Source organism: Falco rusticolus, chromosome 16, assembly GCF_015220075.1.
Source record: "Falco rusticolus isolate bFalRus1 chromosome 16, bFalRus1.pri, whole genome shotgun sequence".
Taxonomy (NCBI): domain Eukaryota; kingdom Metazoa; phylum Chordata; class Aves; order Falconiformes; family Falconidae; genus Falco; species Falco rusticolus.
Genome location: NC_051202.1, coordinates 2,732,890 through 2,760,583, shown reverse-complemented (window position 1 = coordinate 2,760,583; position 27,694 = coordinate 2,732,890). Strand labels below are relative to the sequence as shown.

Genomic DNA, 27,694 nt, shown 5'->3' with positions numbered 1-27,694 from the left:
TACCCCACTGCTCTCCTGACAGGCCTGGGATGGGGCACAGAGAAGTGGGGAAAGACACTCTCCAAATCCAGAAATGGAGAGTAGAAATTAAAGCCTGTAATTGTAGGCTTTTTCCTGCAGAGGCTTTCACCTGCCTCTGACTAACCTCTCCTCAAAAAGATCCTACCAGTCTCTGAAAATAACAGCCCATTCAGTAGTGTGCGTGTGAACAATGAACATCACATATATAAAATACACTGATCCAAACATACAAAATCCTTGCAAATAGAGACTTGTTCACAATCAGCTCAAGGAAAAAAAACCCAAACGTTCATGCACCTGTTATGTCGCTGTCATTTTTTTTTCCAGGGTGCGACTTTCACACTTCCGTACCACTGTGGACCAGCAGGAATACCATGGTCTACAGTTAGGAACTGGCAGAGATGAAGGGGCACCTCCATTCAGCTGTTCTCTAGCGGGCATGTAATACTTTGAGCCATAGATTTTTGCAAAACCAGCTACTACCGGGAACTTCAGATGAGAAAGAACAGGAACAGACAGACATTAGATCTGACCCAGCAGGGTACTACCTATAGTTTTTTCATAGCATGTTACTCTTCCAGCAGCACAGACTTTGATACCAGCCTTTCACCGAATGAAGGCCTTGTACGCCATAGCGTTGGTGGAGGGAGGGTCTGGATTTGGTGGGGTGGACGGGGACAAGGTATCCTGCACACGTTTGTGTCGGGCCCTATGTAAGGCAAAGCACATCAGCATCACATAGCAGAGCTCTCTGAAAGCAGAGAACACTGGAATCAATTCCAAAATAAATCTGCAGAATGCATTGGACACAGACACAAATGTAATTAGCCAGGATGGTGCTTGAGACAGTTTGCAAACCCCTGCAGGTCAAACCCTCAGCTGTAAATCCTGGCATGTGTAAGGACTGCCATTCTGCCCTCGCTAGCGTATAGATGCACGTCTCTTTTTTAGCACCTGCTAGCCAAGGATCTCACAAACTTGTTACAAAAGAACAAAACAATTTCTCCCAAGAGCTTTCAGGTTGGTCTCTATCACCACTCATTTTCCACTAGGGGCTCAGAGAAGCACTGGCAGAGGATGTGTCTTACCAGCATCGTTGATAAGTTCACGACAGTCAGAGCAGAGCAATCTCTGTGCTCTAACCTCAGTGTCCGTGGCCATTCACAAAAACCAGCTCCTAGTTTTCAGGGCATTGAATTAAACTGGTTTATAGACGGTGTATTCTTAGTAGTCTTTCAAGTTCTCTTTTAGAGCCCAGTAGATCCCTCATCCTCTGAAACACTGTCTACCCCCCAGAGGGGATCACAGTCATTTTTCCCTTAGGAACTGCCCAAAGCTTCATGGGTGGCTGTCAGTACTCCAGGAAGAAATGTAAAGCTGCTCAGGACAGACTCTGAAAATTCAAACTGCACATCAGACTGTTCAGCCAAAGGATAAGCAACTGTGGAGGATGGGTGCAAACATTAAAAGGAAAAGGGGAGAGAACCTCCCAGGGAAAGGGAAGTGGGAGAGAAAATGAGCTGGCCTTCTTCCCCACAGACAAGCCTCCCCAAACCGACCCACCTGCCCTGGCACTCAGCAGAAGGGCAGAACCAAGAATGAAGACAGCAGTAGGCAGCCTGGCTTCTTCCAGCCTCCAAGAGCTCTCACACCCTTAGGTGTTGCTGCTATGCAAAGAACACAATAAAAACTAGGACCCTTCTGGCCAGAAAGGATCCCTCAGAACTTCCTGCATTCATCTGATTTGGGCCAGGGATCTAATGCTTTGTGTTACAGGTAGTGTGGAAGCTGACTCTTACAGCATTGTAACTCCATCAGACAATCAGGTGAGATGCTGGCTCTTGCCTTCTCTTTCAAGTGTAAGAGCACCAGTTTGCTGCTTTGCTGAGGACACTTAGAAAATGTTCTTTGCCTCACGTCTCCCAGAGCAGCTGTCTCAAGTGGCAGGTTTGTTTGCTCTGCTCTCTGTTTTTTTTGCAGCTTTCCTGCTGGACTAACTTGTGTGGAGAACGCTGCAAAGGCTAGCAGGATGGTACTCCTCTCTTATGCATCATCAGGGAACAAGGAAAAGCATCTTCCTTCAGTGCTCTGGATTTAGGTCATAAAGAACCCTCCAAGTGTGGCCAATATCTCATGGCTTGCAGACCGATGCCTCTGAAGAACCCCTACGAGCGCTGGGCTGTTCCTACAGCAGAAGTGGGGAATCTTCTGCATGAGCATGGACTGGGAGCTGAGATGAGCATGGCTGCCATGGAGAAATGAAATGAGAGAGGAGATGAGGACGAGGGAGGGATGCACAGACTTGGCATGGGCTGGTTTGATTTCTCTCACCCTTGTGCACTGCAAGCAGTGGAGCAATGGTGCTCTGGTGCCAGACGGTGATTAGTAGTGTCCAGGGCAGAACTATCAGCACGATAGCCAGGATGTCTCGTCTCTTCGGCATCTCCAAGACTGACTGGACCCACAGCTCCTCATTACCTGACAGTGAAAACCCCAGAGACAGAACAGCAGAGCACATGGAGAACAGAAATAAATGGGCAAGAAGGAACAAGGACAGAGAGAGAGAACGCGAGAGAGAGAGCAACGAAGGCGACACGACTCGTAGGTCTTACCAGTGCTTACAACCCACCCATTGCAGAAGCAGGTTTGGAGGGGCCTCGGCCGCTGAGACCAGGAGCAGGAGGGCACTTCTACAGGACGCTGCTGGAGCTGCCAGCAGGAACTTCAGGGACTCATTTGAAGGAAACCTGTAACACAGAGCAAAGGTGAGCAGGCAGAGAAAAGTAGCGGGGAGCTGCTCAAGAGAGTTCACAAATCCTCCTCAGGAAGAGTAAATCAACTGGAACAGGGAACAGCAGCAAAGTGTCCCACCCACCAGGGACAGATGCCTCCTGGGCGTTCAGAGCCTTGCTTTCCTTTGCGTCCCACTTGTCAAGCAAGGCCCTTGCTTCAGCCAAGCTGAAGTTGCTCAGTGCCACGATGTCTGAGCCATCCCCCAGCAGAAAAGCACCCTTCACCCACGCTGGCCAAGCCTCACAACACCACGCGCCAGGCCCGAGCCCCTGGGAGGAAGCAGGGACCATAATGACGACGTTACTTGTCTGACACATCAGCAAGTGCTCAGACCCAGCCAGACCCCCTCCCTCCGCCAGGCACAGCACTGAGTCGCTGTACCTATGCTCCTGGGAACACGGCTCCAGTGAAGCTAGTGACCCTGTGTTTTGCCCACCACTGTAACCCCCTCAGCTCAGACCCCCCCGCTGGCATCTTTGACGCAGCCAGTTTTAACTCAGGCTTCCAGTGGCCTGTTCAGGTTCATTTCTTCCACCTCAGAGGTGTTGCGACTGGAGTATATTAAAGTGCCACAATGGCTTAGTTTGATTCAAGACAAGCACATACAAGATTTAAGCAGACTGTATTTTATCCTAGTATCTTGGCAAGCAAAGTACATCACTTAGCAGGGACACGCACGGTGGACAGTTTGCAAACATGGGTAGCAGTTTAGTACCACTGTTCCCATGTGGGGGAACGCATTAAGCCTGCTGCTAAAAGGGCTGCATTGCAGTCAAAGGAGAGCCCAGAGAATACCGCAGTCTGGGTAGCAGTCTGCTCTGGGGGAAAGCACCCATCTCCCACAGCACAGCCGCTGGCTGGCTGGTCACTCACTGCCACCGTGGTGCCCTGGAAACTATCAGATCCTCTCCTTAAATCAGCGGGAGCTCCACAAGCCTGGGCTGTAGCTACGACCCTACTTTGCAAATGTTTCCCGCCCCCCCCCCCGCCCCCGAGAACCTCGGAGCTTGCTTCTGCTTGGTTGCATGGGGCAGTCGTGGAGAGATCCAGGTTCAAATCCCTGATTAGCCCAGCTTGGATTGAGCTGAATTTCCCTTGGCCGTGCCTCGAGCATTGGGCTGTACAGTCAGCCACCAGCACTGAGCCCAGTGGAGGACTTGGAGCGAAATGGCTCCACAAACCAATACACAGTTGTTTTAAAGTGCAAGCAAGCGATACTCAAGTGGCTGGACAGAACCTGGTTCTTCCAAATTAGCACTTCAATCACAGAGGTATTAATTTACCAGGGAAAACAAGGGGTAGGGAAAACATGGGTTGGCCTTTGCCCTTAAAAGGGACATGTAAATGTCCCTCAACAAAAGCTTCATCAAATCCATTTTTCCACACGTACAAAAACCCAACCTGTCAAAAATTTTCCAGCCAACTCTAGCAAACAGCCAGTTCCCCACCCAGACATCTCTCACCAGCGAGAGATCTGCCGCCTCCCATACAACAGCCAGTGCCAGAGATCATGGTGCCAGCATCTACAGAGCTGGGGACCCATCCTCCTCATGTGCACCTACCCTCCTCCAGTACCATGCAGAGGGTGCAATCAGCAGATATGGGGGCAAACTGCGTTTAGGAAATGCCAGGATCCAGCGGTGTGGAAGGAGGTTGTGGGGGATCAGGGCAAGCCGCAGCTAGTGAGGGTGGTAAGAGGGAGCTAGTCTTCTGGAAGGGTCTCCAGAAGAAACAGCAACAAACACCTACACCAGACACATCTGGTTCTACGGAAAGCAGGGTTTCCTGCAGTCAAGTACAGGGAACCAGCAGTAAACACCTTTTCACAGCCCAAGGATATGTTACGTGAAGCTGGACGCTGTGCAGACTTTCAAGGAAACATCTCCCAGCTACGCAGATTTGTCCCTATTTTTTCAGAAATGGAGAAAGCAGCCTCATCCAGACAAAATAAACCAGGGAGGAAGAGGAGGAATTATTCCAGCAAACACCAGCCTTCTGCTACATCCCTGTCCAGCTCTGAGAGCCAGAGAAATCCCGCTGGCCTAGCACTGCCAAAGCACACACTGCCCTCAGGAAAGAGCATCTGGCCTCATCCTTGCTGTCCCTGCAGTTGCTGTCAGTGCCTGAACAGAGGACACTGAGCGCTGGCATCCTCTGAATCCTCTAACAAAGCCAGAACATGCCCCTTGAGCATTCCTACAGGGCAGAGCCGTAAGGGGCAGCTCTGAAAAGCTTGAACACCTTGCCTAGGAAAGTGCTTTTGCTGCAAATGCACCATGGATGGAGAGGGGGTGGGAGGAAATGGCATGCCAAAAAAGCCTCTCAAGAGTCAATTCACAGCATCTGGCAAGCTGCCACAGTGGGCTGGCACCCATCAATTGCCCTGCTTGTTAAGGGCAGCTTCCTCCAGATATAGTGCTTTTACCTTAAGACACCTTTTCCCTGCCTCCTGCCAATCCAGACTCAAATTGTCAGCATCCTCCCGTAGGACAGGCTGACCCTCGGCTTTGTAGGATTGAGAACGGGCACCTTTGAGCTGGGGTGCTGCTCTGCTGTCTACCCCCTCCACACAGGGGAAAACGAGCAGGCTCCAACGATTTATGCATTGGTCTCTTCAGCATCGATTCCTTTTAATTTGCTACAGAGCATTTAGCAGCTCCCTGGTCAATCATCTGTCACTGGTGCTCCAGCTGCCAAGGGCCAGCACAGCCCACTCGTGCCCCAGCAGAGACAGCCATCGGCTTTGCTCCACAGCCCTGCTGGGCTGGCAGCAGGGAGCTCCCAGGGACGGTGGGTGCTCTCTGCCGTGAGGAACCTTGCACCCATGTCCTCGCGGGGCTGGCTGAACACTGAGCTCCTTTCGCACCGTCGGCAGTTGTGGGCTGCAGATGTCAATCAGGTACCCAGCACGCAGTGGCTGTAATTAGTGTTCCCTTCCCTATACACGGTGTGCTCCACGTGCCCAAAGAAACGCAACCCCGGCGTGGATCCGAATCGCAGATGTCGGTGGTTGGCTGGGGGGAGAATGCGGAGCCGCAGGCTGTGCCCTGACCCCCTGTTGCACACCGAGCCGCCCATGGCACCCACAGCATCCCAGGCACTCTGCTCCGCAGCAAAGACACTTTCTCACTGTTAATCCCTGAAGCGATTTCAGTTTATTGATGACCCTGAGAAGCCTGACTGAAGGACGTCGTAAGAATTCACTTGGGGCTGCTGGGAGCTCGATGAAATCTGGATCCCGATGAAGTATTGCAAGTGTGTTCCCTCTCAACACGCTAATGCAATTGAGGGCCTGGGTGCAGGGTGACGCCAGTTCTCAGTGTAACAAAGCCATGCCCCCACCTCAACCGTCACGTGTTAAAGCTGCAACAGGTAAAATCTGTTTTCTCCTGCGAACATCATCAGATAGGAAATAGATGGTTGCCTGTGAGTTTACACCACTTCACTTGGGCTGTGAAGTCACGGCTTCACAGCCCAAGACAAAGGGCTTGCCCTGCATCCAAAAAAATTTGCTATCAAAGCCAAACAATGATTTTTGTTGCTGTTTATGGCACAAAATTAGTCTGGGGAAAATTATGCCCCTCCTCAAGGCGTTCACTCTAGCCCTGTCCCATCACAATGCCACTCTCCTTTTCCCATGGAAAATGTTCAAAACAAAATGTGGCTTTGTTCAGATTGTCAATTTTTAGGCTTCTGCTGTCTTCTCCTCCACAGGGAAAACAAGGAGGAGGAACAAATTTAAGCACAAATTGATAAAAAAGACCAAACTATTTTCCACCTCAGAAAGTATGCTTCTTTTTTTCAAGTTTTGAAAAATCAGGCAAAAGACACAAATCACCAGCTCGAATGTAAGCGCTCTGGGGGTTAAAATATTTCTAAACCAAAGGTGTTTTGCCTAGTTTGGAAAGACTTTCCTTGGCAGAAATGTATTTCGATGTGCTGAAAGCAGAAGGGCGATGCCACATGGTGAAAGATTTCGCATCCTCCGGCAGAGGGCAATGCTGTCAAGGCATGACAATATTAACAGGGCACCCATCTAACAAAAAAGCTTTAATAAATCCTGGAGCCACGTGTTATTAATATAGTAGATTATTAAACAGAGAAGGTTCTTTTTTTAAATCACGTTAATTGGCGTCAGCTCGCACACTTACCGTAGGGAACACTGATTTGATCTGCAAGATGGCTTACAGTCAGTTTTACCTTCTTCCTTTGGGGCTGATCAGCCCCAGCATCATTACTCCTCGGTTTTCCCACTCTAAGCAGCAGTGATTTAGACCATGTGAAACTAAAGAATTGCTTGAGTTGAATTTATATATATACCTGTCGCTGGAGTAAAAATATTGTCTTGATGTAAGAAAAACACACACCAAAAACCCAAACAAACATACCAAACACTTGTATTACAAACCAGCCAGGAAATAACAAACAAACACAGCCAAATCCTACAACAAAAGCTTTACAAGGAAAATAAACACCTGTACTTCAGGATACAAAGTATATTCTCACTAATAGCTTTTCCCCTTGGGCAAAGCACCCCTTAAACTTAAACACAGGGTTCCTTTAACCTTTGCAATAGCAAAGGTTCTGATCCCTGCTGGAAACTGATGTAGGAGCGGCACGAGCCACAGCAGGTCCCTCCGCTTCGCCCACCTCGGTGCACCGAGCAGCTGGACCACAGCCCCTGCGACCCAACAAACCCTCCTGAATTCACATCCAGGCTCACACCTGAGCTGGTTGTCTTCTGCAAAAAATGACTGCAGGCATGTGAGCGTGCCACTGTCACGCCCATTCTTCAGATGGGGAAACTGAGGCACGGGGTAATTACGGCTCTCCCTTGCAATCACGTGGCACAGCAGGCACTGGGGGTGCTGGGTTCCCCCCCCGCGGGGACACCGGTGGCTCCTGGTGCTCCATGCATACATCGCATGGCAGGAGACAGGCACAACAAGCCTCTGTCTAAGATTTTGGTGTTTGGCAGAAAAGGCTTGTAAAGCACGGGCTAAAAATAAAGGTAGTAATAAAAGCCTCTTGCTCGTTAATTACTCTGTAAGCCATTACTGCCTAAAACCCCCATAACTTTAATGGGGGCTATTATAAGTGTAGTAGCAAAACTGTGGAGCTAATTACTGTTTAGTTATTAAGCAGAACGTAGCCAGAACTGAGTAATGAGCGTGCAGACTTGCTTGTTCTTCGAGGATTTAATCAGGGGTGCTAATTTCAACCTCAGATTCTCCCGACTGCCGAGAGAAAAGGACAGAGGGTTTACAGCCCAGCCCCCCCCCCCCAGAAAGCTGCAACCGCCGCGACGGGCAACGCACCATCCTTGAGCTACAGCTCGTCTGTACAACGTGAAGCTTGAACTGCAAGTCAGGAAAGGGAGTGAGAATGATTCAGAAATGTTTCAGACCACCGTTACCAATCTGCCAGCTAGAGGAGAACCGGATTCATCCTCAGGAATCAAAAATGAGCTAATGCAGACTGGGTCTGTGATGGTAGGTGAGGGTTTGCATCAACTCTTCACCCAGCATTTGTGTCCTTCTTTTAAAAAATTAGAATAATTCCTGTGGCCAAAAACAGAGAAATAACAACGTGGTTAGTTGCTTTTGTGGTTTTTTTTTGTTGTTGTTGTGTTTTTTTTCCCTCTCCCCTTCTTTCTTTCTTTCTTTTGTTTTCTTAAACACAAAAATTAGAAAATTCAGGAATATTGGAAAAGCCTGGAAAGGAAGCTTAGTTTTAGGAGGCTGTTCTTCCACTCGATACTTTTGTCCAGCTTCACCTGCAAACCCTAGGTCTGTCACTACACTTGCCTTGGCTACACACGCAGGGGCCACCTTGCATTTTGCAAGCTGTTAGAAAAACGGAGGCGCAGAGACTGCAGAATTTCCCCAACCTTGCAACAGTTGAGGCAAAACCTGACCTACTCTACCCTTCCAGCCCTGAGCCCTGTTGCAACAAATGGGATCAAGAACACAGATTATCTCACGGGAAAAAAATAATATTAACCAAGCTTCTCAGAACAACACTTAAAATTTAAAGCAAGCATGAGCAAAGTGGATCAAGGGAGCTCAACACAAGCACAATTAGCTTCTGTAACTTATTGCCACAGGATACTAAGAAGAACAAGAACTTAACAGGATTCGAAAAAGGATTAGTTGTGTATGTGAATAAATTGCATATCCAGAATTAGAATGAACCACCCACCAGTTTGGAAAACATATAAACCCTTGAGTTTCAGAGCTTCAGCCAAATTTTAACAAGCATCAGAAAGTTGTTCAACTTCCTTTAAGGTTGCTTCTGGATGAATGCTGAATGAGCGCTGAGAAAAAAGTGCTCCAACAAATAGCTCATTTAAGGGCCTCTCCATCAAGTTGCCTCCAACTGGTGACACGACACCTTAATTATCTCCTTCGTACAGCTCAGGCCACACCAGCATTGTCAGAAACAACCATATTTCCAGACACTCCATTTCCACCTCTGTGGTCTGCATTGCACTGCATATTTTGTGCGCCGCTGACTTCTATAGATTTTTAAAAGTGACATTAACAAAGGCTGACCCAATTTCAACGTGATTGGACTAAATTCCACAGCTCCATAATAGGCTTTGCATATGCTTTGTCCAAAGGGTTTGAAGACACATGCTTCCATGTGGTGCTTCATGGAAGAGAGGCAGCAGCCCGTACGGAGCGAGTCCCACCAGCAGGCCAGCGAAGGCCACTGTTTCGGGATGTGCAAGACTGAATCACTGAGCCAAACATGGCAAGCTAACGCCAGGCTCCCTGTGGACTTGCCTTTCTCCACCCAAGGAAGTCTAATAAGTCAAATGTGTGACGTACCCGGGTGATGAAGGAACGGGCACAGCTGTCAGAAGAAAGACTGTGACGCCTGCTAACGCTGTAGTAAGGATTACCTCCCCACCATGTGGTTCACAGCTTTTGTTGTTAGTGGTTGAGAGAAGCCTCAGGCTTTTATATACTGTCTGAATTAAGGGTGTAAGGATTCTGTAGGTGCACCTAGAACCCTGGGCTGGTGGGATATGCTTGGGGCTGCCTCCCATTACACTGGCACCCGGGAAAGTTCACAAGTATGGCCATCAAACATGAAGGGCTGTGCCCAGCAAGACACAAGCCCTATTTTATCTCCCAGCTGGCTCTGCAGTATGTTCCCGTTCCCAGACCCGGAGATGAGACTGCTCACCTCCCACATGCTGTTGCCTCTTGACTGGCTGGGGAGATGAGGCTGGGGGAGCGCAGCAGAGCCCACCTCCCCGCTCGGCTGCAGGCAGGGCACGGAGCAGGTGCCACACACCTTTCAGCATCAGCTGGAAGGTAGCTCATCAGCTCTGGACCTGAGACCTGGCTTCATAGCCATCAGTACGTACTTTTAATTACTGAGTTCTTCCCTACCCTGGAAAAAAAAAAATTAATCCTGCTCTAGAGTTATTAATAACCTGATTATAATGCATAAAAAAGGGGGAAAAAGAAGCCTTGCTGAGCTAGTGAGCGAGCTAGCCCTCTGCCCCTGCAGCACGCCACCACTGGGCACCTTGAACACCTTAAAAAGGGATTTAGTTTTTAAAAGTGTATTTTTTCTCTTTTGCAATAGCAAACATCAAGTATCTTAAACATGTGTTTTTTGAAGGCTGAGGAAAAAAATATGCAGGCACCCAAATTCTCTGTTACTTTTGAAAACACCAGCTGTGGTAAGCACAAGTGCCTGAAGATGCCACTGAAGTAAAAACTGCTTTGCAGGAGCTGTTGTCAGAGTTGTTTGATGGCATGCACAATGCCCAGGTTTCAAGGTGCTTGGGACAGGCAGCGAGGAGCACCCATTGCTGTGGGAGCACAAGGGTGCTGTTCCTGCTTAGGGGAGGCAGAGTGCTGCTAGCACGCTGCAAATTCACACACGGCTTCTCCTCCGCACTCCTCCCCACAACGCCACTTCCAACACGTGCTGCTCGTGAGGCAGCTGTGCAAGCCTGGAATTAGTGCCTTTGTATTTCAGAGGCACTAAGAGCAGCCATGCAGGTAATTCATGCTGAAGAGCTTCTGAACTATAAATTCACATAAAATTGTCGGCCTTATTGCAAACCACCTTTTCACTGCAGACAAGCCTGCACAAGGGTCAGGGTTCCCAGGTCAGCTGCTGCACCCTACTCAAGTAGCCTGTTCAAGAGTCCTTGTCAGCTGCTGCCCTAGCAACAAACACTCCAGCATCATAGCATACCCCAAGGCTGCAGAAATATATTTATATCGTAGCATCAGTGCTTGGCAGGACACAGTCACAGAAGTGTTTCTTGCAGGTTTTCTCTTCTATGGCCTTGCGGGACAGATCTAGCAAAGACGCAGCATGGCACTCATTGCTCTCAGTTCCCTGGTTAGCAGTCGGTCAAGAAATCATAGCCAAAACCATTACACCAACCTACGGAGAAAATCCCCAGCTTCCATCCCCGTTAGAGGGCTTCTTTAAAGAGATGAGGCTCAAATCCTAAGCCCCACTCAGTGCTGTGTGGTCAAACAGGGCACAGAGAGTCCGACAGCCCGTGACCTCTGCAAAAGTCACTAATGGGACTGAGGGATTAACATTGATTCTTTCATGCTACGGCATGGAAAGGGAAGGGGGGGTGGTGGTGGATCAGGAATGATAAAGCAAATGCCCAACTATAATTCAGCAGCTTACAACACAATCAATCGCTGCTTGCAGTTCTGCAGTCCATTAGTACAGCCACAAACCTACACAACCTTCTCCTTGAAAACAGGAAGGTCATTTTAAAATTATCCCCCTTCAATTTCTGGTCCCTTCCAGGGTCTCCTAACCCTACTGTGCCTGCTGAAAGGAAGCGCACAGGGCCTCCGGTGGGGTACTCGTCCTTCTTCCTTCACCTCCTTTTGCCACAGTGAACACGGAGGCTCTTGCCTGCCGAGGAACCTTTGACGTGTCAGAATAACACGGCCTGTCTTCCATTTGAGAGGCATTTGGAAGGAAACTATTTCTTTTCTTCTACTAGCATAAAAATCCCGTATGCCAACCCAATAAACCCAGGGCTGTTCCAGCATTGCCCGAGGAGGTGAGATTTGGCTCCTGGTTTGTCTCTTAGTGGGAAAGGCACGGGCTAAATCTACCAGTTTGTCCAGCTTCCAATCTAAGCCTGGTTCGGACTCTGGCTTTCCCCGTGGCTTAGTTTTTTTGGCTCACCTGCACCTCAGCTTGCTCTAGAGGTGAGATGAAAATAGCTGCCTGCTTTTGGACAGGAATCACAAGGCTCAAGTAGCTCACAGGCTAAATACAGAAATGGCACAGGCACTGATGCCTGAGGTGCTGGCAAAGCACGCTCACACCAACCTGGCGGCCTGGTGTGCATGCCTGGGGAAGGTCATTTCTCCTAATTTTAGAATCACCCAAGGGCCAAACCCAGCCCAGATCTTTTCCATATGAATAAGAAATGGAGAAGCCAAACAAAAGCTGGAGACAGAATTAAGCCAGCACTTTCACAGCCCAACTCACAAAAGCAGTGAACAAGCAGCTCACACAGGGAAACAGGCACCTACGAGTGCCTCTCCCTGCTGCCCAGCTTCCCCACCTGTACCACTCACCAGCCCCTGCCACTTCCAAGACCATCTTCACCACTTGCAGAAGCTTGACCGGCTTGGCCAAGCACCATCCTGCCACCAAACTAGTTGGGACATAAGGAAATATTCCCTCTGGCCCGCAGAGTGTCTCAGCGCCAGGGAACTCTAATCCACAGGTGGCCGAAAGCATGCACGCGTTATCTGTCACAAAGAGAGACACAGGCACGACTGACTGACAGACAGACTACCCTGCAGGGTTTGACTTGCAAGGTGAGGAGCGAGACAAGTCCTTGGGGAGCTCTGAGAACCTGGAGGGTTTTGTAATGGCTGCTCTAAGAATATTGTAATCATGCAGTAATTATGGTGCATCTCAAATCAACCAGGTAAATTACATCGTTATTATTACGACTGTCACCAACCTTGCCTGGCAGGGACAGAGAGGCAGGCCATCCCTTGCCCACGGAGGGAACAGAGTTACGTTGGGTTATCAACAGAGCTACGGCACAGACCCATCACACTCCCTTCAGGCCTGTTCAACCATGCGACGACAGCCTGGTAGCTTCCTCAAGTGACTAGGACCACATCTGTACTTTCCTAGGCTGTATTTCAATGTACAACACTTAATTAGTCAGGTTGACTTTACCTTCTTTTAATTAAACAAATATCTTCAAGCACAAGAGCAGCCCTTGTCATTTGATTGGAACTGTCAAGTCTTTCAAATGTCATTCCTGCAGATGACTAATCTTTAAAAACAAGACTTACTAAACTCTTTGACTATGTTGATAATGAGCCAGAATAGTAACGATGGTCGAGACAGAGAGGGAGAAATCAGCGCTGCCGGGACTCAGAAGGACTCAGAGCTGCACGCAGCTCTAAAGCCTTTTTGCAGCTCGAGGGACTAGGGCGTCCTGGCAAATGCAGAATGCAGGCTACGAAAATGGGGGATGCAGCACGTGTGTGAGGACATCTTGACACACTTGCTCCTTCGAGTCGCTGTCATGTTGACAAAAAAGAGAATTTCCTCTTTCAGGCTCTCTGACTGTGGTGATTTTCTCAGCGCAGACTGAAGACCTCGTTTCATTCTGCCTCCTCTGCAGGCTCCCTTTTGAACCGGTTTCCCCGGACTCCCTGATCCTCCACCTTCCCACATCCACCCAATGTAACGCTGCTTTGGGAAGCATCCCAAGACTTACAAGCTGAACGTGCGCCATAGCGTTAGCGGCTGAGGAGTGCATGTGCTGGTCCCAACCTGAATGCAAACACTCGCCTATCCCACAACCCCTTTCCCCCGACAACCCGGGGTCTCAGCCCTGGGTTTGCTGCACAGTTCACAATTTGGTCTGTAACAAGAGTGATTCAGGCTGTTGGATGAGTTGTTACTCCAGCAGCCAGAGTCTCTTCCCATTAGAGCGGTATGGTACGAGGTGCCTGGGCGAGACAAAAAGGACTGCCAGGCAGAGCACCGAGCACACGGACAGGGATGAGAAACAATGTTGGCAGCATTATTAAAAAATAAATTGGAGGAAGAAAGGAGGTGTATGTGTGGGGTGACGGCTTCGGAGGATTGTAACAAATCCTTTGCCACCACAGGCTTCGCGGCTGTCAGATTTCCCAAAGCCAGGGGACGGGGCAGTGGCAGGGGGACAGCTCAGCGCCCCTGCTCTACAGGACAAAGCACCCCTCCCCCACACAGGTCCTTCTGGTGCAAACCCCAGAAGTATTCAGCAGCAACAGGTTTACTGTGTGCACTGTTTTCCTGACCCCAGCACCTCTTCACGCGATTACGGTGACAATAACTCCGGTATCCTCACAGTGCCATGGACAGTTGCTCCTGCACAAAGGGCAGAAATTGGCAGCTCCCCCTCCTGCTGTCCTTTGGGCTTTTTTTATAGAACGGCACCTTTTATTGCCGTTTTTGCTTCTTCCTGAGGCTGGTCTGCCAGGCTGGAGGCAGAGATAGTATCTACACCTCCAGCATCCAGACAGCTCCACCTTGCTGCCAAGGGATTCATTTTAGAGTAATTTTATTCACAGTTATGCCTGCCAGGCCCCCTTCTCAATGCTTTTGGCTGAGCACTTGGAGAATTTCAGAGCTGAACTAATAACTTAGAGTAACTAACTCTGTCTAAAGTAGATGTGCCTTCAAACCGAGCCACGCAAGGGTGGGCTGAACAGGGTGGCTTCAACAGGCTCTTTGAACTGTCTCCTGCCACACCTGAATCTCACCGCTCAGGCCAAGCTAGCATATTCTAGCTTCCCACCGCCCAAAGAGCCTACCACTGCAGGGACACCTCACGCACATGCAGGTAGAGTTGTCCTGGCCCCCACCCTTACCACTCAAATTCCACCCAATCTTGTCAGTGCTCCTAATCCCACCCTTACCACTCAAATTCCGCCCAATCTTGTCAGTGCTCCTAATTCTAGCATTTGCAATTTTTCCCCAGTAAAAATAATGCCAGAAATGAGCTCATCTAACTGACAAACAGAAACAAATACTTTCAAACCCTCACAGAAGGTCATTCCAGGAGCTGCACACTCTGAAAATGAATATGTTAGAGTCACGCCTTGTGGATGTGTCACTATTATAAGAAAGACACTGGAAGAATTATTCATTAGTAGTGACTTCTGTAGCTCTAATCTCCATAACCAGCTGCCGTTCATCCGAGTGGATCACAGCCCATCTGAATAAACCTTTGAATGCCCATACAACCCCACGTCACACAGCCAAAGTCAGCCTCTCCTGGGGCTTTACATCCCTGCAGCTACTGCAAGAGCTGAGGATAGGAAGGAGAGAATATTCCTGTACCTCACCGAGGCTGTAGGGAGCATGCAGACAGAGAGTGCCATAAACTGTCTGGCAGCCTTTCAAGGGTGGCAGGCTTGTGCCAGATTATACTTCTCTCTCCCAAATTAGAAGCAAAACGTGCCACTAGAAAGTCAGGTGAAACCTGTCTCTCAAGGAAGCAAGAGGCTGCCTCTCAGTACCACTGCGTGAGGCAGCATCTTAAAACACCCTGCTAATCTAAGCACAGCTGATGCCTCCCCCAAAAAGCCCCAGCTCTCAGCGTCCAGCCTTGCTTTGTGCTGTCCCAAACCTGCCTGCTTGCCCTGGCAGACACACATCACGGGTTGCTGACCCCCAGCAGAAACTGCGGTAGGATTTAGTCATAGCATCATTCTCCTCCCGTTCACATATTCACACCGAGCCCTTCATGGAGGCAGATAAGTGGCATCATTACAAACACGTATCTTCCTCAGCCCCGGAGCCCGAGCTGGGCAGTGGTCTATACTGACTGTAGGAGACATGAAAAGACCAAACAAGCACCCCCCCCGTGTTAGTCATGCCTGTTCACCATCCAAACACCATCCCTACACAGTCCTGCCAGGCTTCCAGCATCCAGCACGCTCCCAGTCCAGAACAGGACTGCAGCTTGCTCCGTATGTCTCACTCCCTCCTTCAGAGACCCAGCCCACTCACAGATCTGCTTCTCAGCAACCATCATGTGCATCTATTATTCAGAAGGAGTGTCAACTTATTCATGAATCAAAATAGGTTCCAGGTACTGCACTCAATCTCTAACAAAATTCCTCCTGCAAAGCTGCTCTTTTCTTAGCCTGGACTGAACCGAGAAGAGTGCAGTGCTGCTCTCACTTCGATCCCTCTGGAGGGCTTTACAGCTTTGTTACGGTGAGGGACAGGAGTTAACAACCTTGTCAGGCCGCTCCCTCATCATCTGGTTAATGTACCTCGTTAATGGCTACGGCACAATATCGCTCACCTCCTTCCTGTACACTCCACAAACTCCAACCTTTCCTTTAGGCTTGCAGTGACAGTCCCCCCCAGGGACAGGGGGATGGCAGGGCAAGGAGGACATGGGAAGTGACGTGGTGCCCACAGGATCAGTGACTTATCTAGCATGCTGTCACAGGCCCCCGCAGAGTTATCCACATACCAGGAAGGCATCTAGCTACAGCAGGCATGCAGGGGCTCACACAAAATAGCAAAGTTATGCTTCCCTTCCATTCAGTCTGAATCTGAGTGTGGAAGTGCTGGACTGCTCAGGACTGTGTAACAGCTGCCTTGGGTTGGACGATGGCTCCTACATCCAATGAAACAGTATGAATGATTTTTTTCAGTGCTGCTCCTCATCTACACGTACAAAAAATCCTTCCAGAAGTGCTACTCCTTTGCTGACGACGTGCAAGGCTGGATGGGCAGGCACAGAGAGAGAGGAGGAAGCAGGAGGAAACGTGCAAGCTCAGTGTATCTCCTGTTGCACTGTGAGCCACTCTAAAAATAAGCAAAGCACATCAGTGCAGACTGCAAAAAAGGCCTCAAATACTGCACTGGAGTGCTCAAAAACACTCAAAAAAAAAAAAAAAAAAAAGTTCAGCACTCTGAGGTGCTTCTGTGTGGGGATGAGCTGAGGGCCTTGGGACAGTGGTATTATTGCCTACCATAGGACTGCTGCATCAATACAAGGGTGGCACTACGTTTTTGTGGTTGGATGGGGAAGACATGAGTTGAAGCTGGAAAAAGCTCACTTGGATGCACTAGCCAGAAGCACTGCAGGGCCACCAGTGTCTCAACAAAGCTCCAGGTTTACTCTCCGTCTCACCGTCTGTGGGATTCAGATGGAATAATCATAGATGGTCACCTAGTCTGGTCCTGTGTGGCCAGAGCAATGTCACTCCCCAGCACCTGCTGGCTTTTGCTCATTCCCTGAGAAGGTGGACTCCCCCAAGGACCTTCCCATGCAGCCCCCAGTAAGTACAGTCCTGGCCCTCACAAGGCCACCTGCGTAAAGAGAAATGCATTGGAACACATTTCTTCTTTAGCTTCAGAAGCTGCTAAACAGATGGAAAAACAAAGGATGAAGTCTAAGGAGTTTAGCCAGAACACTTCAGCACCAAGGTGGTATTTATAGACAAGCCCAGGGGGAGGTAACCCAGGCACCCACTCCACTGTCACACTGTGTTTCTCTGCAAGAGGCCATGGTGTGCTGCTCCGAGGCAGTGTTACTTGTGCAGTTTGCTCAGCACCCACACACATATGCAATCGGAGCCACTCATTTACAGCAGCACACAAAAGCGTCTTAGTCTTTGCTTTGTGCCACCAGGACAAGAGGACAGGGTATGCAAAACTACAACTTATCAAAAGTGGGATCCCTCTCCCACTGATAGTGATAGGAGTTAGGCTTTTTATTCACTGAGAGCTGGAGTGGGCCCCAAATCATGCTGGCATTATGTTATGATAATGCTGGAAGTATTATAAATGCTTTGCATGCCAGACAAATCCTCAAGCAGGCTTCCAAATCCCCTCAAAATCCCCACTTGCGTCTCTACATTCATCCATTCATGAAATCCAGAGCAGAGCCTCAGCATCCATCCTTTTGCTCCTGGTCTCTTTCCAGCTGAATGGAAGGTGAGGCAGAGTCGAGGTATTTCTTCTGGATTAGCCTTCTTTTGTCTTTCAGATGCCAAATCGGAGGAAGAAACTGCTAGGGCATTTAAGAATGACATCCAGCAAGGCAGCTGAGACAAATCCCATGCCCCTTTTTCCCATCAGAAAGTGAAGTGTATCTCATTGTCGATGAACTCTGGCCCCCACAGCCACAGTGGGCTGTGGCACTGGAGAAACTGGGGCTCTGCCACCCACACAACATAATGTGTGGCATTCAAGAGGCTGGAGGAGGGAGACCTTCCAGCTAGCCAGGAGGAGACCTTTGTGCTGCAGCTGCAGTTGTAGACATCTGGCTCCAGATGAATTCCCACTCAAAACAGGTTAGATGAGAGCTGCGCTGGCCTTGCAGGGTCCACCCGCAAGGACCTGGGGTGGGAGACACCCATCCCTGCTTCGGGCAGTGCCATAGGGGTAGATCCCCAGAGCAGAGCTTCCTGGCTAGATTCTTTTTATCATTAACGGGGAGAATTCATTTGGCCTGTTTTAGCTGAATGCCTTCAGATGAGATGTGCTGCACCCTGGAAATGCCTGTTTCTCTTTCCTATACCGCTGAACATCTGCATCTTCAGTGCACTTAAGCAAAGGGGTTCCCACCTTTCTGGGGGGTAAGCAGACTTTGTTCTCCAAGCTACACCTTTCAATTCCCTGTCCACTGGGCTTTGACAGTGTTCCCAGATGGCAGAGAGTGCAGAAGAGCAAATTTTTCTGACAGCCCAGCCCACTGGTCTAGAGTGCACAGGGCAGGAATGGAAGGAGAGTCTGAACTCTACTTTCCACATCGCATTAGCAGGGCACCAGCTGTTGCAATTTCAGAGAGGATAACCAGTCTCCAGCAGACACTGTGGAAGGAACTCAGGGGTCAGCGGACATCTCTCTTTTGTGGGTTCTGCAGTGGATGCATGTCTTTGCAACAGCCCAGAGCTGAACAGAGAGAATTCTCAATCATGACGTGAAGATGTGAATCCCCTCCCCAGAGATTTCAGACAGGTTTTTTTAGTGCCTTTCTGATGACTGTCCCATTCTAATTGGCAGAATTTCTTCTTCGGGTTCCCAGTCCTTGCCAGGGGACTCCCTACGTGATCACAGGCCAATCACCTTTCTCTTGTTAGCATTTGGCTACCCTTCCATCAAAACCAAGCATGCAGCATATTCTCTGTCTATCCTGTTTACTTACATGCTATGCTCCAGCGCAGAGACTAGATGTTCACAGCACCAAGGACTCTGGAGTATGAAACCACGTCTCAAGAACTAACAATAAATAGCATTCCAGGGCAGCATACAGGCTGGAGCTGGGCCAACAGTGACCAGTGCAGTAACACACCGTTTGAAAGCTAATACATCACCTGTTCTTAAAGAACAGCACAAGAAGCGCAGGAAGCTTTGTACAAAAGCTTAGCTCTTGTCCCGTCTTTAGGAAAATAGCACAGAGCAAGGCAGGAGGGGAATTTTGAGCACTTCCTATTTATTCTGCTGTCACTGCCAAGCATATCGCATTGTGTTCCCTATGGCTCATATGGGTAGGATAGCTGGAGGGGTTTCTCAGGTACTGCTGCAGCTGGCAAGTTGCTTAAAGGCTCCGTGGTACTCAGGCAGGACAGGGCATTTCTCAGACAGAAACACAGATACGTGTGCATCTGCACACAGCTGCACACGGGGAAGAACACACACTTCTATACACCGGCCAGGATGGAAACCACAGATTCACAAAGCTGCCTGTGCAAGCGTGCTCCAGGCACAGCACAGGTAGCCATAAGGTAGCTCACTGCACAGGAGTCATTTTATGAGCCTCTGAACCAATGTGCCTTGAAAAGTGTCACTTGGTACAATTAACATATCCGCAGATGGAGATGGTCAAGAACAGGAGGAGGAGTAAACTGGCTGAATCTGTGGGACAAAGCCATTAGCACTGCAAGGGACAGGGATCTGCTCCCTAGCGCAGCGAATTGTTCTCAGTTATTTCCTCAGCCTCTCGGTGCCTTGGTTCCCTGGAGGCGTGGAGTTCCCATTAAAAAATGTAGGAGGATATATTCAATAGTGACTAATATGCTGTATTACTTAGAGCACTTGGGGGTGGTCCACGTGTCTAGATTGGGATACGAAGATTAATTATGGGCCACACCCTATGATCTCCACTCAGCAAAGCCCTTATTAACTTCTGAAGGTGAATCCATCCCTGATGTCAACTTGCCAACCCAAACACAAACAGCTGGGGCTCACAGGAGACAGAGGGAGAATCTACCCTTGCTCTTCAGACCTTGGGCTTGGCAAAAATCACTTTTCTTGCCACCAGAGAAGCAAAACACTGGTAGGTAACCAATTCAGGATCTCCACAAGCAAAGCATAAAAGACAACATGTCACAGAGAACAGGGACCCATGAAAAAGACACTGCAGAGAGCCCTTCCAATGCCACTGCTTCACTTTGCCTTCAGGTGGGTTGAAGCCCCTCCAAATGCACCTTCAGCCCTAACCCCAAACAAGACTTACAGCTACAGCCCACCTAACTTTTCAAGGCTGCTGCATGCAGTGGAGGGCTGTAGAAAAAGTGGAGGGTGAGAAAGCCACAGAGAGCATCACCCACAGAGAAAGATGCTGACCAAGGCCTGCTGCATCCTCAGAAGTCAGAGATCTTGTTGTTAAGCCCTGGAAGCCAGGCAGCCTCTGGTGCTGCTCATCCTTGCAAGACAAAACGCAGTGATGCAAGAAAGGACCATATCCCTGTCTTCCTATGGATTCAAGGGTGTCCACTGGGTTTTGAGAAAAATCTGCTTTTGCATAACTTTTTTTTGGGCTAGTAGAAATAAAGCAAGGGCAATAGAGAGCAAAAGCATTGCAAAAGGCAAGTCTCCAAGAAACACTAAAAAATGAATTGCAACATTTGCCCTAGCATCCCTTAAAAGACAGTTCTTTTCATTTCCCAAGGTTTCTGCTGTTGCAACGTGAGGGTGCTGGAAAAGATTAAAAGGGCAGATGCACGGTTTTCCTTTCAGAAGGTATTCTTTTGACACTGAGCAGCTAGCTTCGCGCAAGGGGAGAGCATGTGCTTCCACTTAGTTACTGGAAGATTTCTTGGTCAGCCACATCTCCTAGCTACAGCAATTGTTTGCCAGAAAGATGCAGCATTTGTGAGCATGCTACAAACCGACAAGGCCCTGCATGCTGGAGGCACACACTGTTCTTCTTGCCTCAGAAGGTGCACAGTTGCAAAGCAAAAGCCAGAAAGATGCAGAACAACGCTGCAGGTCAAGGGAGGAAAGAGCAAATCCAGGCATTGCTGTAGTTGACTGGAGCTCTGCGAGACACTGCTGGGATGAGGACAAAGCCACAGGAGAACAGAATGTGTCTTTGCCCACATATGCATGTGGCAGGAGACCTTTACCGATGCCCTCTCACTCTGCTGTCCTAGGGAATCGAAACGACACGAGACTTGGGTCCCCTCTCCTGCATCTTCCTCTGGTCAGCCCTGCTTGGAGTGAGCCAGCTCTCATTAAATCCGCTGCTACGTTGCTAACGACTAAGTTCACAGTACTCCAACAGAGAAGCTGACAGCGTTTCACTAGGAATGTCTGGGGTGCGTGTGTGTGTGTGCAGCGAGGGATTTATAACTCAGCTGCCTGAAATGGGAAAGTACTCAGAACCAACATCACAGATTTCATTTTTCTTCCTCTTTCACATGCCCATACATAATCAGCCAGGAAAATAAAACTATTGATCAGCTACCTTTCCATTCTAGTAGCGCGCACTGTCCTGCTGGCTTTGGCCATTTCCAGAGCTCTTGGCCCCTATTTCCCTCCCGGGAGAGAGATCCTTCTTTTTCACTGGCTAATTATTCAATTCTTTTACCAGAACATCTTCCATATTCCACAATACTTTAAAGCTGACACAGAAAACAGAGTTGGGTGCTACATACAGAAAGAAGATATTTTACCCTCCTTCCCCGAGTGCCTCCATTTTCCTACATCTTTTTGATCCTAACTCTGTCGGGTAAGCCAAGCAATCCCAGCTAATGTAACCTTCTAGCCAAATCTTTGTTGATTAATTTGCATTAGGGATCTCTGTACAGAGAAGAACTAATTACACGAACCAGGCAAGTAAGATGAATCTTGGGTGAGTTATGAGAATTACTCAAAAAAAAAAAAAGAATGTTTTGAAGCTCCCCTGTACATTTACACAGCCCTTCTTCCATATTTATGTGCACACACAAACGCACCCAGCCCCACTCATTTACACAAGTTAAGGACACCTCACTGTAGATGCTCAGGGACACTAACAATTTAGACAAGTACGTACGGACCCATGCAACAGACTGCATAGTCTCTTCCAGTCCAGAACATTGGACCATAAGCTCCTTAGATGTGCATACAAGCTCTTACGTCAATTGATGGCACACTGGGGCTCATGACTTTCTGCACCGTGTGCACAAAACTGGGGACCTCTGACACGTCATTATATAAGCAACCAAAGCAAATGCTTCCTAGCCCCATGCCAAGACCCACCAAGAACCCCCCGAAAGCAAGAGGAGGAGAGGGTATCTGATGGAGAGCACAGAACAAATGGATATTGCAGCAGCAAGATCCTGCCAAAGATAGTGAGGGCTGCCCAGCCAAGACCCCTACGTGCTGGGATTAACAGGATATGGGCTCCACAGCTGTAAACATCAGGTTCTCCACGGTGCTTTCCCAAACGTCTGGGCCAAGCCACCTCCCAATACTATTTGAAGTTGCACCTTCTGGTCTGACTGAGAGAAATCAGGACTTTCAGGTCTGCGACCCAGGAATTGAGTCAGCAAGAGGCCCAGCAGGGAAAAGGAAAGCATCATTTGTGGGTAGTTCCATCGATCACCACAGACTTGCCCCCCCCCTCCAATCACTATTTTTCATCTCCACCCACTCCCACAACACAACACAACACAACACAGAGATCACTCCTCAGATGGCAAAGCATCGCTCAGCCATCTCCTATTCCTCCAAAAAGATAGCACTCTGAAAGCTTTTCTCTTTAAGCAGCCTCAAAGTTGGCTCTCGCCACTGCTGGCACGAATGAAAGGGATTTCAGTTCCCCCTCCTACTAAATCCCATCCCTTTCTGTTGCAAAGAAAAGACAGAGGATGACCACGGGAAGAGAAAAGCAACTCTCTCAGATGCCTCTCACCTCCCTCCCATCTTTCTGCACGGATGCACCGGCGGGCTGGAAGGGCGCTGGGCCATTGTAGTCCCCACGCAGCTTCCCCCAGAGCTGCGCTCAAGCCCACGAGGGGAGCCCCAGAGCAGGTGCAGGTCTGGGGGGGCAAGGCTGGGAGCACAGTGCTCCTGGAGGCAAGGCACAAGTGTATTTCCCCACGACCCAGCCAGCCCTCCCCAGGCAAAGCAGCTTGGTGTCCTCAGGCACCCAGCCTGAAAAAGCGGGGGCCAAGTGATCTCCAGCACTGCAGCCCCGGGACCCATTCTGCATTCTTTAAATACGCTGGGAGGGGTAGAAAAATCGCTTTGGAGTCTTTCCTGCTTCCTCCCACTCTCTGCCCGCTGCATACACACATGCACACACACACACACACCCAGCCCTGTGCATAAAGGATCTCTGTCCTGCTCAGCTCAGCCATGCAACGCCGGCAAGAGGCAAGAGTTACCTTATTCCCATAGCCTGAACCGCCTTCTCTCTCCATCGTGGCTGGGAAGCTGCTCCCATTCATGCTTTAATCCTTGGGAACAGAGGCACGATTCAAAGCGGCTGTTCACCCACTGGAGTGGGCTCCCCCCAGCAACCTCCTCCTCCTCCTCCTCTCCTCCCTTTTTCCTCGTTTGTTGGGTCCAGATTTTTTTTTATTATTATTATTATGTATGCTTTCTTAATCCAGGCAGCAACCAAGACACTCCTTCATTGTCTCTCTGCCTCCTCCTTTCACTCGCAAAGAAACAGCATTCCTCCTCCACTGCCTCTGTGGACCTCCAGTTCCCCAGGTCTGCCTTTCTGCAGCGTGGCGTTAAGGGAAAGAAAGAGAGTGAAAGAGGGAGGGAGCGTGCAAACAGGGAGAGGGAGGAGGAGGAGGAGGAGGAGGCCAACGGGGTGCGGGAGGAAGGAGCCAGAGCGTGGCTGGCTGCTTTGTATCCAAAGCAGTGCTGACAGCCCCTTCCCTCCCCCCCACCAGAGAAGGACCTGCGCTGCTAATGGTCTGTACCAATTTATTCCACTTAGGCAGGGGCACTTCTCCCTGCGATGGGAGGAAAAGCCAGGGAAGGCTCTGAGATGGCCCCTTAAGGAATTGGTTCCTGCTCTCCTCACTCCACGGCATCACCCACTGAGTTTGCAGCCACAGGCTAAGGGAGACTATCTCCCAGCTTAGCAGGCAAACGCAAAGTGTGAGGCTAGGAAGGGCTGGACGTGAGAGAAGGGTCTTGCTGGTGAGGAGGCTCAGCACCTCTCTGGGAGAAAGCAGTCACCATATGCTTAGGTGGGAAGCAAGGTTCCTCTCAGGAAGGCAGGCGGAGTGAGCTCTGCTCCACTTTCTGCACACACGGTTTAGCAGAAGCATCCTCCACTCTTCGCTGTGCATGCCTCCGTGCCCGGACTGGTGGCTCCCCAGCCGAATCCACTTGGGCTTTGCAAGCAGCAGGTACCACTCGTTAGATCTCATGCAACTCCCCTTCTATCTAGCACCATGTCTTTCCACGGCCCCACTCAGCCATCCCTACCCAAAAGCGAGGTACGCCCACGTCCACCCTGGCAGCTGACTGTGGGGCTTGGCACTGGGCAAAGGACAGCAGGAACACTCTTCCCCCCCAGGAAGGAGGCTCTGGATGTGACCAGGGCTGCCTTTAATCTGGGGACAACTGCACCAAGCCCAGTGGGTGGACAGGACACTTCTCTGACCTTTAACGATGCAGCAGGACCCTAGGTGCACTCCCTGCCTTCACAGGGACCACTGGGAGGACACAGGGCTTGAAGGGGCTGAGGAAGTAGAGTAGAGATCTTATCTCCTGATACTGCCCTTTAATAGTTAACCCAGGCACGGCTGACTCATGCTCAGCAGCAGATCTCTCCAAGATGGCTGAACACCACAGTATATATGTCTCTGGATGCCACGCTCACAGCTGGATGGTTTAACATGAGCCAGAAGTCAGTCCTGAGGTTGGGGGTGAGTTACCTGTACCTGTCCTGCTACTGCTGCCTCCTCGCCTGCTTCCAGCCAGACCAACCTCCTCCATATACCACCATCTTCTGCCAGCTATATGTTCCAAAATGGACATGCACAGATCCACAGCTACAGCTACTCCCTTGTTACTCCTTCTCTTCCAGATCTGGTAAGGTTACAGTGCCATGGTAACCTCTAGGTGCAGACAGATTTACTTATGCTTCACCAAAAAAGGTACAACAAAGAAAACCCACAACCTTCCAGTTACTGTGAAAAGCTTCAGTACTCAGGGAGCTGAGGTCCATGTTGCGAAGGACTCTGTGATCTGCACCAGTGACTCCCACCATTTCCACCAGGCTTTTTTTTTGAACCTATAGCATTCAGACCCCAGTTTCAACTTGTGCATCTCGAGGGGAACCTGGGAGCAGAGATTTCCGCTACGTAGTTTGCAAATCAAAACATTACCTGCAAAGTAGCAACCATCAAGACACGCTGACAAATCCTAACTGCAACACCACAGTGCCAGGGGCAGGAGGCCCCATACCCTTTCCTCCTGAAGTGAAGGAAGCTGGAGGACTCCACGCATGGCCCCAAGCCACCGCCTCAGGTGCAAATGAGCTTTGCTGAGACTGGCAAGGCCTATACTGGAAAAACCAGGGAAATGATGCCTCCAGGCCAGTGCTGAAGGACTGTCCATGGAGGGCGATGCTTGAAGGAAGGTGCTTTATAACAGCCTCTCCCCTCAAGCTGCACCTGCTCTGTGGATAAACAAGGATGAACAAGAACTGCCAGTGCAGAATCCTTCATGCACAGCTAAAGAGCCTGCACAGCCAGGCTAGCTTCTGCTCAGTCACCTCCTCTGCAAAACAAGACAGTTCTTGCAATCAAAGGGAACATGGCCTTTTTTTGTCCTTGGTCTCATTTTCTGCAAGGTACCTAGGGAGAGATCAGCTCCAAAGACTACTTGCCTGGGAATTTTGCGCCAATTCAGCTAGTACTAAAGGTTTCACTGAACTCCGTGTCTATTAAAAATGCATAATGTCCACTTATATCAAAAGGGCGGATTCAGACCCAGCGCTTTTCCAGCGTGTCCCAGGCTACCTGCTGCTATGGCATTCAGGAGATGGGTAGGAAAGAACTGTCCCTTGAGGCCTATATCAAGAGCTAAGAAGCGGCAAATTCATTGACTATTTCAGGGCTGCGTGAGAGGGGAGAAAACAAGGGAGAAGAGATATAAAACCAGTCCTGCCACAAAACCTAAACACATAAAAACTCAGGGAGGAGGGAAAGGAGATGTGCTGCACCTGAGATTTATAAAAATTATAGATGAGCAGTAACATTTCAGGCTCAGCCCTGCACCAGTGCCTCTGAAGACTCACAAAGGTGAAAGGCATTGGGAAAAGTATCAAGGAAGCTCAGGAGGGACATAGACACATACAGAGAGGCATTGCTGTGTCCTTCCCCTGCTCCCCCGACTGAAAATTACAGCCTGCCTCAGTCAGAGCTCCTTTTTGTGACCAGCGCAGCAGAACAATGGTGTAGAGAGATGCTGCTCTGACATTTTCCAAGGTTGTCCCTTTGAACCTTAGCATATCGACTTGTTTGCATGCTGGGTACAGTGTGCCACATCCATCAGAGCCAAATTAGCAGGAGAGGGTAAGCCTGCCAGCAAGAGGGGTACGGAGGAGAGGCTCAGGAAGTCCTCCCAGAGGCTCTCGGGATGAAGCGGGGAAGGGTGTTTTTTGCCTGGAATCCAGAGTGCTTCACAGAGGATGCGAGTCTGAAACACGCAGCATCGCTGTGACAGCAGTGTATATAAACAAAGCAGTATTTTCCTGCTCCCTCCCCCTTCTTATTATAGCACAAAATACCCCGAGTAAAATACATACACAAAACAATCCACTATAAAAGGAAAACAAAGCCCCGAGCGTGTGCATGCACACACACACACATAGACATAATTCTGGAGAATGTATCATATATTCAATACCTTAAATGTCATTTTTTAAATATTAATGCTATGGCTTCTGGCTAGGTTTATGTAAGGTTTATTACCACAGGCCTGGAGGCACAAGAAAACCAAACCTAGAGGCTCACAGCCCGGCACTCTGCCTGCCCCACCGTCCTGAGGCCCTCTCCTCGACCGTGCTCCATCTGCCCCTCCAGACTCCGAAGCCACGCCGCAGCAGAGCCGGGCAGACACACTCCACCAGCCTTTTTCCTGGGAGGGGGCAGAGCCACAGCTCCCATTCCCCCTCTCCCCTGCGCTTGCGGCTGCCATCTGGCACTGTCAGGAGGATCTCTGCTTGGAACTGTGCTGCAGCCAGGCACAAACACAAGCTGATGCCTCTCTCCGGCTAAACAATAACCTCATTAACCAAGGCAGCGCAGGGCAAAGGGAAGAGCGTGAGGGCAAATATTGAGCAAACAGCAGGGTACATTCCAGCGGTGCACGCGCAGGCACAGTGCTGGGCTGCGGGGAGGGAGCAGCGTACCAGCTGGAGCAGCCCAAGGGCTGATGCGCTCCACGTTTCTGTCTAACCTGGCTGGCAGCCTTGCTTGCTACCCCAAGCAAGCGCCGTCTTGTTTTCAGGCCTCAGGCAGCCTGAACATGGGAACTACCTTGCCTCAGGCTTTCTGGGAATTTTCTCAGCTCATAGGCTGGGTTCCAGATTATTACCACCTTGTGGTACCCGACTTGAGATATGACTATCTACAGAAAC

The 27,694-nt window shown here is 49.7% G+C and overlaps 1 protein-coding gene across 3 annotated transcripts in view; it reads right to left on the bottom strand.

Moving 5' to 3' along the window:
* The window catches only part of B3GAT1 (beta-1,3-glucuronyltransferase 1), a 37,108-nt gene extending 13,172 nt beyond the window's left edge, over window positions 1-23,936 (bottom strand). The window contains exons 1-3 of one of the 3 annotated variants that reach the window (XM_037410069.1): window positions 23,469-23,936; window positions 2,651-2,768; window positions 2,353-2,499 (exon numbers count right to left, since the gene is read on the bottom strand). In XM_037410069.1, the coding sequence (XP_037265966.1) occupies window positions 2,353-2,499; window positions 2,651-2,654 (151 nt within the window). In that variant the 5' untranslated portion in view covers window positions 2,655-2,768; window positions 23,469-23,936. Of the gene's footprint in view, window positions 1-2,352; window positions 2,500-2,633; window positions 2,769-23,468 lie in introns of all 3 variants that reach the window. The other 2 variants (XM_037410070.1, XM_037410068.1) reach the window with 2 other exon arrangements.
* Window positions 23,937-27,694: the final 3,758 nt, after the last annotated feature.